The 16901-nt window shown below is 58.9% G+C and overlaps 1 protein-coding gene across 1 annotated transcript in view; it reads left to right on the top strand.

Moving 5' to 3' along the window:
• Window positions 1-262: 262 nt before the first annotated feature.
• Window positions 263-16901, top strand: part of CBS (cystathionine beta-synthase) — a 30613-nt gene continuing 13974 nt past the window's right edge. Inside the window, exons 1-11 of the mRNA XM_030835511.3 lie at window positions 263-355; window positions 3997-4204; window positions 7370-7476; window positions 9431-9565; window positions 10931-11010; window positions 11090-11224; window positions 11765-11834; window positions 13088-13179; window positions 13946-14071; window positions 14712-14796; window positions 15118-15223. Of these exons, the coding sequence (XP_030691371.1) occupies window positions 4005-4204; window positions 7370-7476; window positions 9431-9565; window positions 10931-11010; window positions 11090-11224; window positions 11765-11834; window positions 13088-13179; window positions 13946-14071; window positions 14712-14796; window positions 15118-15223 (1136 nt within the window). The 5' untranslated portion in view covers window positions 263-355; window positions 3997-4004. The remainder of the gene's footprint in view (window positions 356-3996; window positions 4205-7369; window positions 7477-9430; window positions 9566-10930; window positions 11011-11089; window positions 11225-11764; window positions 11835-13087; window positions 13180-13945; window positions 14072-14711; window positions 14797-15117; window positions 15224-16901) is intronic.

Consider the following 16901-nt stretch of genomic DNA (forward strand, 5'->3'; position numbering starts at 1 on the left):
GTCCCGGGAGTGAGGGGAGAAGAGGGGACAGAGGCCAACGGCCCACGGCTGCGTCAAAAGAGAGTAGGTGATGGGGGTGGGGTCTTGACCCAAGGTGCGGCAGTGGGGGAGGGGTGGGGGCGTGGCGGGTGGGCGTGGCGAGAGGCGGGTACGAGAGAGGTGGTGGCCGCGCGATCCGCAACTCGGGATTGGCCGGAAGCTGGCCCCCGCCCCTTCCTCTCGGCCAATCGCCTTCCTTCCACTCTGGCCGCCCGGTCCCCGGGGTGCCACCCAGCCCCGGGGTCGCGCTTTCCGGGTCACCGCTCGCCGCTCCCGGACGCGCCCAGCCCGCCGCTTTTTCCCGGTCTCGGTCCAGGTGAGCACTTGCCGGACCGTGACTCGCTCCACCCCTAGGCGGAGGGATCTGGCCGGGGTCTGGGACGGGGTCCTCGCCTCGGCAACCGCTGGGCCGGTGTTGCATCATCTACATCTGCCAGCCGCGGAGCTGGCCACGCGACCCCCGCGTCCAGGACCCTCCCCTTATCGCGAGTCCACACTGTCTTGAAGCTGGGGGTTCCGCGCCCACGTGGCCCAGGGCCTTCACTCCAACTCCTGCGGCTGCGGAGGGGACGGCAGGGGGCGCGAGCCGGGGGGCGTCGAGCTGAGACTTTCGGAAGATGCGCTCTAATGGTGGCATCATTGATTTTTCGCTGCATTTTGGATGGGAAATGGTTGTCTCGAAAATTGCTCTTTTCTGCCAGTTCTGTGGAGTGGGCGGGGGGGGGCGGGGTGTAAAATATTGATGTAGTTGCGTAGGCTGCGCGGGAGGTGGCTGCCCGCGGTGGGAGGGAGCGCAGGGCAAACAGGGCCCTGCCTCCAGCAAGTACTAAGGGGATGGGGGAGGGTGAGACCCTGAGACCCCCACTTCGAGCCCTAGGCTAGGCGGATGGCTGAGCTGGAGAATGGGGAGTGGTAGTGGGGAAGGAGCGGGAGCGCAAAACTTAGCCTCCCAAGAGTTACCTGGGGGTGTTTATCCCAAATGGTATCCCCAAAGGCCAGGTGACCGGGCGGTCTCCAGATCCTCTGTAGCGTCTCAATTACCCGCCTGAAAAGTCTCCCTTTGAAACGGGAGTTTACTACCTTCCGCACCCTTGGCCCTAACTGGCCCCCTTTGGCCGACTGGTGCGCGCGTGCAGGGCGCTGGGGGGCGCGGGGGGCGTGACCCCAGGAGGGTCTTGGGGTTTGGAGTGCGGCAGGAGCCAACAGGACCGCGTCAGGGGAGCCCGCCTTCCCAGCACGCACGTGCGTCGGCGCGCAGGGCGCTGTGCCCGCGGGGAGCTGTGCCCGCTGGGAGCTGAGACGGGCTGCACTGGACTGAATCCGCGGGTTCGAACCCGGGTCGCCCAGCGAGGGTCCCGCCGAGTGCCTGTGGGTTCCACGGAGGCTCTGTCGGTCTCGATTTGAGTTCCAGCAGCCCCTTACCTTTCGGGAGGTCGCTACAGGCGAGGCAAGTCGCCACATAGGAGGCGCAGGGCTGCCTGCGTCTGCGTGGCAGGTCTGCGGGGTGTTCTGGCCAGGGGGCTGCCGGCCTGTCGGCCTCTGATGGGGAGAGAGGTATACGACAGGGGCGCTTCTGCACGACGGAAGAACCACCTACCCGTGGGCGCACCGCGGAGCGAAGGCAGTGTTCCGCTTACCTCGGGGGCTTTTTGAAAGGTGGAAGAAGGACGCGGGGACGTGCCTCCGTGGTTTCACGAGGGGAACTGAACGCCTGAAAAAGTACTTGCTGATCCAAAGACTTGAAGGAACTTCTGCTCTAGGCACGTTTGGGGGCAGATCGGCTGGGAGGCTGGTTTCTCCCGGAAAGCCGTGCGCCGCGGGCCTCGTGGATTTGAAACGGATGTGATTGCCAAGAGTGGGGGTCTCCGCTTCCCCGGCGCGCAGGCTCCGGCCTGGGCATCTGGGGCGACCTGCTGGGCGCTGGTCTGCACCTGGCCCTGCGCTGGGAGACAGGGAACCAGCTGGGGCGGCCTCTGCCCTTGCTGATGGTGGCGGTACCTAGATGGGGCCGCTCCCGAGGAGAAATCCAGCGGGTCCACGAGCCTCCACGTGCACCTCCAAGTGAGGGGCCCTTTGCACCTTCAGCCCAGTTCCGCCTGGGCCACCGAAGCTTTTCACAGCAAACTGCCTGCCGAAATGTCCTGGGGAGCAGAGGGGTAAGGCTGGGGGCTGGAGGAGTGGTGAGGGCTGCATTCAGAGGTCACCCCGAGCCACATCCCCTACCTTGAGCTCCTCGCAGGGGCCTTCCAGACCCACAGGGCTCCAGAGACTTGGGGTGGGGGGAGCTTTAGGTTTACAGAAAAGTTGAGGAGAGAGCAGAGTTCTCACGTACCTCCCCCCTCACACTCACGGTTCCCCCTATTATTACCATCTTACGATTTTTACAATGAATGAACATTATGGTTAACGAAAGTCCCTACTTATTCAGATTTCCTTAGTTTCCCCTAATACCCTTTTCTGTTCTGGGATTCCATCCAAGACACCTCATTCAATTTCGTTTTCACTGCTCCTTGCGGAGTTGGAGCCGTGGTGAGTGTTCGGTCATCAGCCTGGTGAGTGATGGCTCCGCGCCGGCCGTGGACCGGTCCTCTGTTCAGTGTGGGAAATCACAGGGCGGCAGCCGAGCGGCTGAGCTCAGTCCTGGTTTCTGAAGATGAGAGGTGGGCGTTTGCTCATCGTCACCAGAAGGAGCTGGGCAGGGCTGCAGCCTCTTTGAGTGTGCCCATTCCCTTTCCTTTCTTTCTTTCTTTTTTTTTTTGTCATCTATTTGAAGGTTCCATGAGATTTTTAATTGATGAAATACATGTAATATACTGTTCAACTATTCATAAGTTTCTGAAATAGTAGCAATGCACACATTCACAGTGTTGTGCACTATTATCTGTACCCCAAACCTTTTCATCATAACTCTGTACCCATTAAACGGTGACTCCCCTCCCCCTGCCCCTGGGAATCTCTATTCCACTTCATGTCTCTCTGATTTGCCTATTCTAGGTACCTCATATAGGTGGAGTCATGCAATATTCTTCTGGCTTATTTGACTTCGCAGAATGTCTCATTCCTTCTTTTTTAGGGTAAAAATATATTTATTAACATCTTCATCTTCCTCTTGTTATTTCCATCATATAAATGTAGTCTTTTAAAATATATATATTTATTTACTTGTCTGCTCCGGGTCTTAGTTGCAGCATGCGGGATCTTCACTATGGAATGCGGGATCTAGTTCCCTGACCAGGTATCGAACCTGGGCCCCCTGCATTGGAAGCGCGGAGTCTTAACCCCTGGACCACCAGGGGAGCCCCTAAATGTAGTCTTTCTCAAACAACTTTATTGAGATCTCTTTGATATATAAAAGTCATATATATATTTAAGGTGTACAACGTGATGTTTTGATTTATGTATACATTACAAAAAGACAGCACAATCGGGCTATCAAGATGAATACACTCATCACCTCTACATAGTTGCTGTGTGTGTGTGTGTCTGTGTGCGTGTGCATGCGCTCACATGTTGAGAAGATTTTAAAACTTCATTGTTTTTTCATGGCCAAATACTCTTCCACTGTGTGGGGAAACCACATTCTGTTTATACATTCATCCGCTGACAGACACTTGGTTTGTTTCCAGGTTTTTGCTATTGTGAATAGTGCCGTTATGAATGCGGCGGGCACATACTGTATGTTTCCATTTTCTTTGGCTATATGCGTAGGGGTGGAGTTGCCGGGGTCACACGGTAGTTGTGTGCTTAACCCTTTGAGAAGCTGCCCAGCTGTTGTCCACAGCTGGTGCCTGCGTAGTTATGCCTTTTCCTGCCGAGCTACTTCAGTGAATGGAGCTCCACGCCCAGTGGGGGCCGGGCGCGCAGGATTCCCAGGACAGGCAACAGAGAAGCAGGCCCTTCTGCAGGTGTTTGGAAACTGCCCGAACTGACGGCATCTCTTCCCCTTGCCTTTGACAGATCCCACCATGCCTTCTGAGACACCCCAAGCAGAAGAGAGGTCTGCAGGGTGCCCCCACCTCTCAGGGGCACACCTGGGGAAAGGAAGCCTGGAAAAGGAGCCTCCGGGAGACAAGGAGGTCCTGTGGATCCGTCCCGATGCCCCGAGCAGGTGCTCCTGGCAGCTGGGCAGGCCTGCCACCAACTCTCCACATCGCCACACTGCTCTGTGAGTCCCCTTTATGACCATAAGATGGGGGAAGAGTTTGCTACCTGAAGCCAGGTCGCCACAGGGACCTGGGGTGTGAACCACCACCCCACCACCCCCGTCCCTTGCGGTCGCTCTGGATGGATGGTGAGCTGGGGTGGGAGGTGTTTTATAGCTGAGTCCCCCAAGGCTCAGAGAGGCCAAGGCTCGTTTGTGCTGTAGAGCAGCACCTAGTTCAGTGCCTCCCAAGAGCGGATGCTCAATAAATAAAGGGATGTGCCCAGGTCCCACGCTCTGAGTGACAGGTGGGGGGGAGGTTTCTGATCCAGATCCGTCCGGTTGCACACTCCTGTAGTTAGGATCATGCCTGCCCTTCTCTGCTCAACTCCAGGCTGTGAGATATTTCTCTGTAGTGGGTTCTTTGTGGTTGGACTGAGACTGTTGGATGAATAAACCGCGACTTTGAGCCCTCTCTTGGGTATTCACGTGTCTGCAATGATCTCATTATGAATAACTGCAGTGGAAAATGCAGTTCGTTTAGTCACAGCACCTACTATATGTGTGCCCTGTTCTAGGTGCACAATCAGATCAATCAGTGGGAAAGGAAAAAAAAGGCAAAAATCCCTGAGCCATCATGAAACTCGAACTGAGTTCACTAAATCTTAGGATTATCTTTATTTCCTTAGTGTTCTCTCCCAGAAATACAACAAAGGAGTCGGAAGAACATGCCTTTTGGATGTTTGGTTCTTATCCTTCACACACTGCTGTACCAACGTTTATGATTATTGATTTTCGATTCAGAACTGGGGAGGGGGAGGGGGAGGGGTGCTCTCCTCACTGGGGCCAATGGACCGAAGTAACATTTACAAACCCAGAAGCTCCCAGCGTTAAACATACCTCGATTCTGGGAGCTCAGGAGGCCAAGTTGGCCGCCGGCCATAGGGCATGAGCCCCTGCTTCCAGAACAAAGCAGGGGGTGAAATGGCTCCGTGAGCTTCTCACTGGGCCTGGGGTGGCTGGGACACCATCCTATCCAGGCTGCAACCTAGCATCCCACCTGCGCTTCACGTGGTGGCCTGACCCTCCTAAAACGCCCTGGCGGGGTTGCTGTCCCATCCTGAAACTGCTTGTCCCAGTTCAGGTTATGAGGAGCTGGGCCCGGGCCTGAGGCTCTGGGGCTCACCCGCTGTCAGGACGCTGGACCCGGGTCCCTGGACGAGGCAGCCTAGGCGATCCCGGTGGTGAGAGCACAGGGGTGATGAGATGGGTGGCCTGGGGAGACCTCAGAGCCGGTACCTGGATGGGCAGGAGGTGCCAGCCCTGTGGGTATCTGGGGAAGGGGTTCCAGACGGTTCCCAGGTAGGGTGGGCTTAGAACAAGGAACAGAATGGGAGCAGCAGAGGGAGGGGAGGGGCTGCGGAGGGGAAGCAGAGCCAGGCGCCCTGCCAGGCGAGGGGGTTTCAGGTTATTCCAGGGGGCTGTAGGGCTCTGCTCCCGGAAGCCTGCTGGGCTGTCACAGGGAAAGCAGCTGAGATAAGGTGTTAAATTCCCTCCCCAGGCCTGGCCCGATCACCTCAGGCAAGCTCCCCAGGTGACTTTCTGCGCCCCCCCCCCACCCACCTGGTGCTGAGTCAGGAGCCCTGAGTTCTCCGCAGGGGCGGGCTGGGCCTCCCCGTTCTCAGGCCGCTACAACCTCTGCTGGGGGTGGATGACTCAGCCGCCCTCCAGTGCTTCCCAGGTGTTTACCCCTCCTGCCCTGGCTTTAACTAGTTAATAAGTCAACCCCGAGGTCGCCCCTAGAGCCTGGTCTCCCTCCAAGTCTGGGGTCAGGAGCCCTTTGCCCCCGCCCCGGCTCTCCCCTCACCCCAACTTCCGCACCTCTCTTGGCCAAGCCTGCCTCTGGGGGGGCTCGGGGCGTCCGTGCCACCTTGGAGGGTGCAGCTGGGCTCCGGCCAGGCCGTGTTGCTGCCTGTGTGGGCCCCGGGGCGGAAGGCGGCATTCCCGGGGAGCGGGGAGGAATCTACATGGTTAACGGGTCCCTGCAGTGGGGACCGCGGCTCACGCAAGCGTGAGAGCTGTGGGGATGGCACCTGAGAAATCCAGGGTGTAGGAAGCCTTTGAGTTTCTTGGAACTCACGTCAGTTTTGCATATTCCGGGAATGAATAGTCGGTCCCTGAGGATGAGGATGGAGGCAACATCGTGGGGGCCACTCAGGAAACGCAGGTATCACAGCGTGCACAGCTGAGCAGCAGCTGAGCTGTCCCACACCTTCCTGTCACCTGTCACCGGCTGCTCAGCTGGAAGAACCACTGGGGGGGGGCAGTCACTCGAATGTGAAGGGGGACAGTTGGTCCATGAGAAGCGAATCCCGTTCTGAGCCTGGAGGCCCACCTGGGAATTCGCCTGACCTTAGCCCCAAGGACAAGAGATGACCCGCCAGAGGCCTTTGTTCTTTGGTCTGAGTATCAGGCTTCCTGCCACCTGTGCCAGACACTCTGAGTGATGCCAGGTGCCTGGGTGGGCTCTTTGCAGTCACTGTCACTGTCACTGCCCGGTGGCCAGACCGTCTGAGGGGGTCTCTGTCCAGGGGTCCCCACCAGTTTTCTCATCGAAGAAAAGGAAGGGAGGTATCCCAGGAGGCAGGTGCTGAGAGAGGAGATGAATTGAAGATCAAAAACCTAAAAAGATCAGGACTTCCCTGATGGTCCAGTGGCTATGACTCCGCCTTCCAATGCAGGGGGCGCGGGTTTGATCCCATACGCCAAAAGAAAAAAACCTAAAAAGGTGGACCAGGACGTGATGTTTTGAAATCAGTGTTTGTTTGTTTTAACTTTTTTATTTGGAAATAACACTCAAATGAAGTTGCAAAAATCATACAGAGAGGCCGTGGGGCGCTCGCCCAGCTGCCCACTGATACCATCTCTTACCACAGCGCGTTTTCAAACCCCGGAAGCGTTGGTGCAGCTGTTCACTAAACTGCCTTCGTTTTCGTAGGTTTTGAGGTGAACTTGCCCGTGCATGTGTGTGTGACCTTTCAGCAAATGTGGATGCGTGTACTTGCCACCCAGTTCCTCATGAAAGGCAATTCTTGGCTTTACTTCTTGATTTATTTAAAAGAATGTGCGGGCCTGCCAAGGCTGGTACCATTTTGTTTTTCTGAGTAATCGTGGACTCCTCTGTTTTAGAGAGAAGTCTCCCAAAATCCTGCCAGACATCCTGAAGAAGATTGGGGATACCCCGATGGTGAGGATTAACAAGATTGGGAGGAACTTCGGCCTGAAGTGTGAGCTCCGTGAGTGCCGGCTTTCTGCGCGCGGCTCGCAGGCCGGGGGCGCGGGTGGGCCCCTCACACCCTGCGGGAGGGGTGTTCGACCACGTCAGGTGAGGTCGGGAAGCACCCAGGACAGGGCGGGCTGCTGGAGGGTGAGCGAGCCCTCGCCGGAGTCGGTGTAAGGGGGGCCGTGGCCTGTGAGCTGAGGCCTGGATTGTGGAGGGAAGCGTGTCCGGGCAGATGTCGGGGGCAGAACCCGAGCCGGGAAGGCGGTGCTCTACGCCGGCAACTGCAGGAGCAGAGCGGCGCCGTTCTGTCTCGGACTCTCGTAGGGAGGGGCAGCCATGCCGTGGGTGGGGTGGGCTGACCTGAGAGCCGGGGCGGGTTTTGTGATGAGGGTCCCAGCCATCAGCCGGGCAGGAACTGGCTGCCCCGGTGCTCAGACAGACAGTTCGCGTCTCACTTAGGAGACAGAGTGGGCATTTGGGAGCTGCGTCTGGTACACGTGGGGATCACCTGAGAGTCTTATCCAAGTCCTATGGAGAAGGGACTTCTTTGCAGGAGGCTGTTTCCAGGAACACAAGAGGGTGGGGGCCTTTCTTCACCTCCACTGTTCTCCCAGCTCGGAGCCCAGGTAGATGTCAGCCTTGTCCCAGAGGAAGTGACAGGTGCAGAGGCCCTGGGGCGGACCAGGCCCGGTGCTGCTGGGGCAGAGAGAGCTGGGAAGGGGAGGGCGTGGGGGTCCTTGGGGGTCAACACCTCCTAGGGGAGGGACCGAGGCCACGTGGTCGATTCACCCCAGAGGCATCACCACCAGAGGCTTCCCGCGCACGCCTCTGGTGAAGAATTCTCTCATAAGCAACAAGCAGTACGCACTCCCAGGCGCTGCTGGGGGTGTATCAGAACAGCCCAGGAGAGCTATCGTCTGCTCTGTGCTCCTCCATCAGATAATAGAGACCAGTAACCAGTACCCCGTAGGCATGGGCCTGCTGCGTGCGCGTCAACTTGGCAGGAGCCCCTGAAGCAGGTTTTACTGTGTCCATTTTACAGATGGAAAAACCGAGCCCCCGGTTGGTTACTTGGCTTGCCCACGGCTGATCAGCTTGAATCCCTGCGTCTCTGTTGGCTTTCCCAGGGGCTCATTAGAATTTTCTAACCAGTAATTCAAGTGTGTGACCTACCAGAGTCTGGGGTGCAGGGCTCCTCAGCGGTCAGACATTCAAGAGCCCCTCCTTCCCTGTCCCGGCAGGGGCCTCTCTGGGTCTTGTGGATTTCAGAAACCAGGACAAAGCAGGAGGAGCTTGTTTTGTGGGTGCTGCAGGCCGGCCTGGGCCTTCAGTCACATTTGGGGCCACTCTCCCCCTTTTACGAACACTGCATGTTTTTGAGAGGTGGGAGGGAGCCCTCCCCCAAGGGAAGAAGAGCAGAAGCAGAGGCTTAGGCACGGGAGAGGACGTCGTATCTGCTAGGTGGGGAAGATGGCGGGAGGCAGGTGTGGAAGGTGTGTGGGTCCTGGTCTGGGGGTGTGACGGGCGAGCTGTGGCTTCAGGACATCAGGTCGTCTGTCATGATCCGCTGGGTACGGCGGGGCTGTCTGCCCTGATTTAAGCCTGGCTCCAGTCGGCCACCCCCTGCACGCCCAGCAAGTCTCTTCGGGACTGTGCTGCGTCACGGGGGTGGCTCTGCTCCATCCATCCAGTTGGGGGGGCTCCTTAGGCTGCTCTGTCTCATGCACTTGGAGTTGCCACGTGGTCCATGGGGGGGTGGGATGGGCAGGTGGCAGAAGCTCCCGTGGGCAAGCACCCTCACCCACATCAGGTGTGGGAGGTGGCAATGGAAAGGCGATGATTTTCAGGACCACTGAAGCTTGTCCCTGCGTCCTGGGCGTATCGGCTGCTGGGGAGGGGACGGCACGGCAGGCATCCCTTAGCGGTCGGGGTCCTCTTCCTCTCTCATGATGCGTCTCTGGCTCCAGTGGCCAAGTGTGAGTTCTTCAATGCGGGCGGGAGCGTGAAGGACCGCATCAGCCTGCGAATGATTGAGGATGCTGAGCGCGAGGGGACCCTGAAGCCTGGGGACACCATCATCGAGCCGACGTCGGGGAACACAGGTGGGCGCTGCCACGGGCCAGAGCTCCCGGCCCGGGTGACCCGGGGCTGCACGTGCCGGTCTGTCCGGCGGCCCCTTCCCTTCCCTCCACGCACTTCGCTCGGCTCCTGATACCTGTGTGCAGGTGTGTGGCTGCGCCCAGCTTTCTCTGATATCTTGCCGTCCCAGCTGCACTGGTGATGTTGGAGTCTGTTATGTGGGCAACTACACCTTGTAGTAAAAATCTGTCCGAGTTTCCTTTGGCTGCGGTAATAAGTCCCACAGCCTAGGCGGCTTAATCAACAGACATTTATTATCTCGCAGTCTGGAGGCTGGACAACTGACATCAGGTGTCAGCAGGGCGGGTTCCTCCTGAGGCCTCTCTCCTGGGCATCTTCTCCCTGTGTCCTCACGTGCGTCCCTCTGTGTGTGTCTGTGTCCTGATCTCTTCTTATGAGGACACCAGACATACAGGGTTAGGGCCCACCCATATGACCTCGTTTAACCTTAATCTCCTCTTCAAAGGCCCATCTCCAGTTAGAGTCACGTTCTGAGGGGGTTGCAGGGTAGGACTTCAACAGATGAATTTTGGAGGGACACAGTTGAGTCCATAACATTCCACCCTCTGGCCCCCAGAATTCATGTCCTTCTCGAATGCAAAGTATATTCACCCCCATCCCGACAGCCCCCCAGAGTCTGAACCCGTTCCAGCACCGCCGTTAAGTCTCATCTAAGGATCACCTAAATCAGAGGCGGATGAGACCTGAGGCTCGATTCCTCCTGAAGCAAAGTTCCCCTCCGGCTGCGAACCTTCAAACCGGACAATTTATGTGTTTCCAAAGCACAGTGGCAGGCCAGGCACAGGACAGACATTTCCATCCAAACCCAGAAAGGGGTCGTGGGTCCCAAGCAGGTCCGAAGCCGAGTGGGGCAAACTCCAGGAGATCTTGAGGCTCCAGAGCCCTCCTCTCTGGCTCCGTGTTCTGTCTTCAGACTAACTGGGGTGGCCCCTCCCCTCAGCCCTGGGCAGCGGCCCTGACCCCTTTGGAACCAGGGAGGAGGCGTCCGGCCCGGGCCTGTGCCCCGGCCCCGTGGTGGGGCTGGGGACGGGGACACGCGGGCTCCACAACGTCTGCTGCTATCGTCACCTCCCAGGCGCCCAGTAAGAGCTGGAGGAATTGGGGTTCATGGTGGGCAGCCTGCTTTCTTCTCTGGGCGCACTTGCCTTTTTATCTCTGCCTCCGCATTCTCCTCTTATCCCCTCATTTGAGGGCAGAAGGGGATGACGTAGGGCATTTCTGCAGCGCCCTCTCCCCTGGGCCTTTGGGGCTGGAAGCGGGGTCTCGGGGGCACTGTGGCCCCCTCTCACTGCATGTGCTGTCCCCAGGGATCGGGCTGGCCCTGGCTGCCGCGGTGAAGGGCTACCATTGCATCATCGTGATGCCAGAGAAGATGAGTACTGAGAAGGTAGGCGGGCATCTCCCCGGCCCCTGCCCCTGCGCTGTAGGCCCGGTGGGGAGGTGAAGGCCACCACGTACCTCTGCAGGTGGACGTCCTGCGTGCCCTGGGGGCCGAGATCGTGAGGACACCCACCAACGCCAGATTCGACTCCCCTGAGTCACATGTGGGCGTGGCCTGGAGGCTGAGGAACGAGATCCCCAATTCTCACATCCTGGACCAGGTGAGGGCCGGGCCCTGGGGGCGACTGTGTGCCCAGAGGCTTGGGACCAAGTGGGGCCTTCCCTGGGGGATGTCTGCCGGGGGCTTGGGGGTGGTGTCACATCTGCAGCAGGAGCAGAGGCTGCAGAGGGACCGACGCGCTGGGACGCGGCCACTGGCCTCTCCCAGCCCAGCGTGTGGCCGGCAGGGTCGGCCAAGCCTTTGGCTCTGCTGTCTGTGTGCCGGCTTCGAGGGCTCAGCTCAGTGCGCTGGAACGCCCTTTGCAGAGGACCCGGGAAGCTCTCTACAGGCATAAAATACATGCAGACCTTTTGACTGGAAGCTCTTCTTTGTCACTCACTCCACGTCTGGGTTAATTCAGAAATCGCACCTTGTGGAGAGCTGGTTTTCGTGCTTGGTGTCTGTTGAGGTGCCCGGGCCATTCCCCGAGCTGCCGGCATCCTCTCTGGCTTTGCCCTGAGCTGTTTGCCTGGTGCCCTGGGGCTGCTGCCGGCTCTGTGCCTCGACCTCAGCACGACTCCTTTGCTCTCTTTCCTTGCAGTACCGCAATGCCAGCAACCCTCTCGCTCACTACGACATCACGGCCGAGGAGATCCTGCAGCAGTGTGACGGTGTATACTTCTAACCCTGCTGTCCATCTTGACTGGGAGTGTACAAGTCACTTACCCGCTCCTTCGTAAACTCCTTTTAATCCTTCAAAACCCAGCTCCAATGTCCCTCTCCGTGAAGTGCTTTCTAGAACATTTCTCTAGAGCGGTTTCCTCCCTCTTGGACTTTGCCCGTGCCTCTGCTATAGCGCCAAACATACCATGTGGTTGTATCTGTTTACCTAGCAGTCTTTCCTCCAGACCTGTAGGAGCTCCTGAGTGCAGGGCACAAGGGTGTCCCAGGCTGGTTCTGGGCTCACAGCTGGGGCTTCACGTTGCTGAACGGCACTTGGCCTCAAGTCCCAGCCTGGGCACTGAATTCAACATTGGGGTTTTCTCATCTACAGAACTGGGGTGGTGACATCTGCAGTTAGCTTACTCTGTACAGACATGAGGCTGCTTGGAACCTCTCCGCACAGCTGGTGCCGAGGCCGAGGGGGTTGCGATGTTTTCTGACGGGCTGTTTCCCTAAGAGGTCTTCGGGAAGAGTTGCCGGGGGCTTGGCACCCCTGGCTTCCTGTTTGGAGCCTAGCGTTGGCTTAAGTGCCCTCGTTCCGTGCCCAGGAGCCAGGCAGCAAGGTCCAGGCATTTGCTCACCCAGGTCTTATGTGTGAGAATCCTCTCATTTGGTAAACACAGCCTTTCTGCCTCCGCACGGGTGCCCGCGCTGACTTGTCTGCAGGTGCCTGAGCTGGCCGCCGGGCACTGAGAGAGCCCAGACAACGTCTGAGCCAAGCTGAGCGGTTTATTCTGGTCCCTTTGATAGTTCAGTTCACTTATCCACGTCGTCTGAACCAAACAGCTTAAGGAAGCGTGAAGAGCCCCCCTGGGCTCAGCCCTCAGCCAGCTGGGGCCCACCTCCTGCAGGAAGTCACCTCGTTCTCGATTCACGACAAATAGGGATTTCAGGGACTGGCGCGTTTAGCCTGAAACGGGGCTCCCTGGGGCTCTGTTCCTGTGACTGTGTCTCAGAGATGAAGGACTGTGATGAGAGGCTTTACATTTGAGAATAGGTTTGCTTTTGCCCTTTCTGATAACTTGCCTTCGTTGTGGTTGAGGACCTTCTTGCTTCTTATTAAGAGTGGAGGGCTGAGCAGAAACTAACACGCCATTGTAAAGCAATTATACTCCAGTAAAGATGCTTAAAAAACAAAAGAGTGGGGGTCGGCCGCTCCTGCCTGAGGATGTTCTCCCTGACAGGCCTTCTCCCCTGTCAGGGAGGCTGGACATGCTGGTGGCGTCGGCGGGCACGGGGGGCACCATCACGGGCATCGCCAGGAAGCTGAAGGAGAAGTGCCCTGGATGCAAGGTGAGGGGCTGCGAGGGCGCCACCCTGCCCCGCCCGGGAGATGTGGGCCTGGACGTGTGTGCGTTTCCCACCTGCGGCCTGAACTGCAGCTGGAGGCTTAACTGTCGGGCTCCTTGGCCTTGGGCCCACAGAGTGGCCTCTGCTTTAGAGCCGGAAGTGCCCATTTCTGACACTTCTGCGTAGACGGCCTTGCATCTTATATAGGGGGTGGTGTACCTGTGCCTGCCCCGGGGATAAAGGACCCAGCAACCTGGACGCCCAGATGAGCTGGGGGTGGGAGAGTCCATTTGGGTGGCCTCCAAGGGTCATTCCAGAAGCCGAGAGCTCTCAGGTTCAGGTCCTACCGCTGCCCCACCAGGGCTCTGAGAGTAGGGGAGGGGCACCTGAGCCTGGGGAGGGGCTCAGAGAGACCCTCACTGGAGGTGCCGAGCGCACCCTTCCTCTCTGCCCATTTCTCCGCCATCCAGGAGAGGTCAGTCCTAGAAGCCCCCTCGCCCCAGGCTCCCGCTGTCCCGGGGCGTCTCCTGGGGCTGTCCTCGGGCACCCCGCGCAGGAGAAGCTTTCCAGGACGCCGCTTCCCCCAGCCTCGTGCTGCCCCTCGAGTGCCCTGAGCTGGACATTCATTTACCTTGCGATCTCCCAGCGCCCGGGCCTGGGTTTGTGGGTTTCGAGCCTCGTGCCCGAGGTCCGGGAACAGGGCCCGCGCCCGGATGACAGCCGGGTGCGTCCAGGTGAGACTTGAGCCCTAAGGCTGCCCACCCTGCAGATCATCGGGGTGGACCCCGAAGGCTCCATCCTCGCAGAGCCCGAGGAGCTGAACCAGACGGAGCAGACGGCCTACGAGGTGGAAGGGATCGGCTACGACTTCATCCCCACCGTGCTGGACCGGACGGTAGGCGGGGCGGCAGTGACAAGCCCCGCCCTCAGGCCACAGCCTTGCCTAGCTGGGCACGGTGGGGGGTGGGGGCGGGCCTGGCTGAGCGGGAACAGAGACGCGAGCTCCGCGCTCCACGGGGCAGTAGTCTCGGGGGTCATGACGTGGTGACTCGCGGTACTTTACCTGACGAGCATGTACCACGGCCCTGTTGGGCAGACACAGAGGCCGTTGGGGGGTGGCAGGTGGCACAGACCACCCTGGCAGGGGGAGGGAGCCAGGTGGCCGGAGCGGGTAAGCAGGCCGACGTGGGAGAGCTAAGGACCCCAGAGAAGGCTCCTTTTAAGGACCCTAAAGGATGCTTCGGTCAGAGACCTAGACTAGAAGTGTGGCCCTCAGCGGGGCTGCTGGGCGGTTTTACTGGCCACGTGCACAGTGTGCTGGACCCGGGAGGAGGGGGTGGGGCGCGACCTAGGTCTGCAGATGCGAGTCCTGGATCCCAGACAAGGGGCTGGGCTGCATCCCTGGAGGGTCACGACCTCCTGGACCGAGGTCCTCTGTGAGGTTGCAACCTGGGCGGTGGTGCCCAGGCCCACCACACCGCCACTGCCCGGCGCCCGGCGCTGCCCGGCCTGACCGCCTGCCCTCGGCCCCCCAGGTGGTGGACACGTGGTTCAAGAGCAACGACGAGGATGCCTTCGCCTTCGCGCGCATGCTGATCGCGCAGGAGGGGCTGCTGTGCGGTGAGTGGGGCGCCGGGCGCTCGGCCTCTGCCAGCTGCTGGGCCAGCACCGGAAGGACACCCTCGCTCTGGGGCTGCCCGGCCCACCTGTACCCCATCTGCTGCAGGGCTTGGAGGTTCTGTGCGAGGAGGGTTTGGTCGTGACAGTCGGTGGTAACGAGGAGAATGTGGGTGGACAGTGAGAATCGGGGGTCCTCCCAGCACCCCGAGCCCGGTCCCTCCACCGAGGACCCCTCCAGAGCGTGTTGGGGCGTGCACACGCACTGGCACGCACACGCGCATCGCACGCCCCCGCCGGGTCTGACCCCGACCCTCCCGGCAGGCGGCAGTGCCGGCAGTGCCATGTCGGTGGCCGTGAAGGCCGCCCAGGAGCTCAGGGAGGAGCAGCGCTGCGTGGTGATCCTGCCGGACTCTGTGCGGAACTACATGTAAGGAGCAGTCCCTCCGGCCCCTCGGCTGCCCGCACTCCGCCCCCCAGGCGCCTGTGCCGGCTCTGCTGCCCGCCAGGCCTCCCCGAGACGCGGCAGCAGGAGGGAGGCGGCATGGGGGTCTGTGAGGCCGCGGGGGACGCGGAGGAGGACGCAGCCGTCCTAAGAGCGTCTCCGCAACCCCCGCTGCAGGGAGCACCGGCTCTGCTGCTTCGCTCACGCTGCAGCCCCTACCTGGCGAGACCCAGGCTGGGCTCGGCAGCCCCGGGGACGGGCTGTGCGATGCCTGCCTGCTGGCCTCCGAGGCCCCTTCGAGTCCGATGGTGCTGAGTATCTGCACACCTGCCCAGGTGGCAGCTTGCAGCCTCCTGCTTCCAGTTCCCGTCCTCTGGGCCGATGGCGCCCGTCTGGGGCCACCGGCTGAAAGAGCCAGGGTTGCTATGCGGGAACAAGGGCACGGGGGGCTAGAGACCTCCCCCACGGACCCGTGGGCTTCCTCCCTGGCCCAGGAGTGGCAGGTTACATACCTCGGGTGAGCTCCGCTGCCCCTGGTGGGCGCCCGTTCCAGCAAGGGGTGAGGGACGTCTGGGTGTCCACTGCCAGGTTGCCCTGAGCATGGCCGTCCGCTCACACCGCACGGTGCGTGAGAACGGCCATCTCGCCGTGTGCTGGGCCAGCCTGCTGTGCGTGCGCACTCCTGCCTGTGTGTGTGAGAGAGAAATGGCGAGAGTGTGACTGAATGATCATGTCTCGGGCACACACGTCTAGGCTGGGGGGCTGGGGGTCCTCCCTGCTCCCCACTTTCTTGGTCCTCGTCTGCCTTTTTTTTTTTAACATCTTTATTGGAGTATACTTGCTTCACAATCGTGTGTCACTTTCTGCTGTATCACAAAGCGAATCAGTTATACATATACACATGTCCCCATATCTCTTCCCTCTTGCGTCTCCCTCGCACCCTCCCTATCCCACCCCTCTAGGTGGTCACAAAGCACCGAGCTGATCTCCCTGTGCTATGCGGCTGCTTCCCACTAGCTATCTACCTTACATTTGGTAGTCTATATATGTCCATGCCTCTCTCTCGCTTCGTCCCAGCTTACCCTCCCCCCCCCCGTGTCCTCAAGTGCATTCTCTACGTCTGCGTCTTTATTCCTGTCCTGTAACTAGGTCTTCACAAACTTTTTTTTTTTTTAGATTCCATATATATGTGTTAGCACACGGTATTTGTTTCTCTCTTTCTGACTTACTTCACTCTGTATGACAGACTCTAAGTCCTTCCACCTCACTAAAACTAACTCAATTTCGTTTCTTTTTATGGCTGAGTAATATTCCACTGTATATATGTGCCACATCTTCTTTATCCATTCATCTGTCAGTGGACACTTACCATGTCATGATTATTGTAAATTGTGATGCAGTGAACATTGTGGTACATGACTCTTTTTGAATTATGGTTTTCTCAGGGTATATGCCCAGTAGTGGGATTGCTGGGTCATATGGCAGTTCTATTTGTAGTTTTTTAAGGAACCTCCATACTGTTCTCCATAGTCGCTGTATCAATTTACATTCCCACCAACAGTGCAAGAGGGTTCCCTTTTCTCCACACCCTCTCCAGCATTTATTGTTTGTAGATTTTTTGATGATGGCCATTCTGACAGTGTGAGGTGATATTTAATTGTAG

Source organism: Globicephala melas, chromosome 4, assembly GCF_963455315.2.
Source record: "Globicephala melas chromosome 4, mGloMel1.2, whole genome shotgun sequence".
Lineage (NCBI taxonomy): Eukaryota > Metazoa > Chordata > Mammalia > Artiodactyla > Delphinidae > Globicephala > Globicephala melas.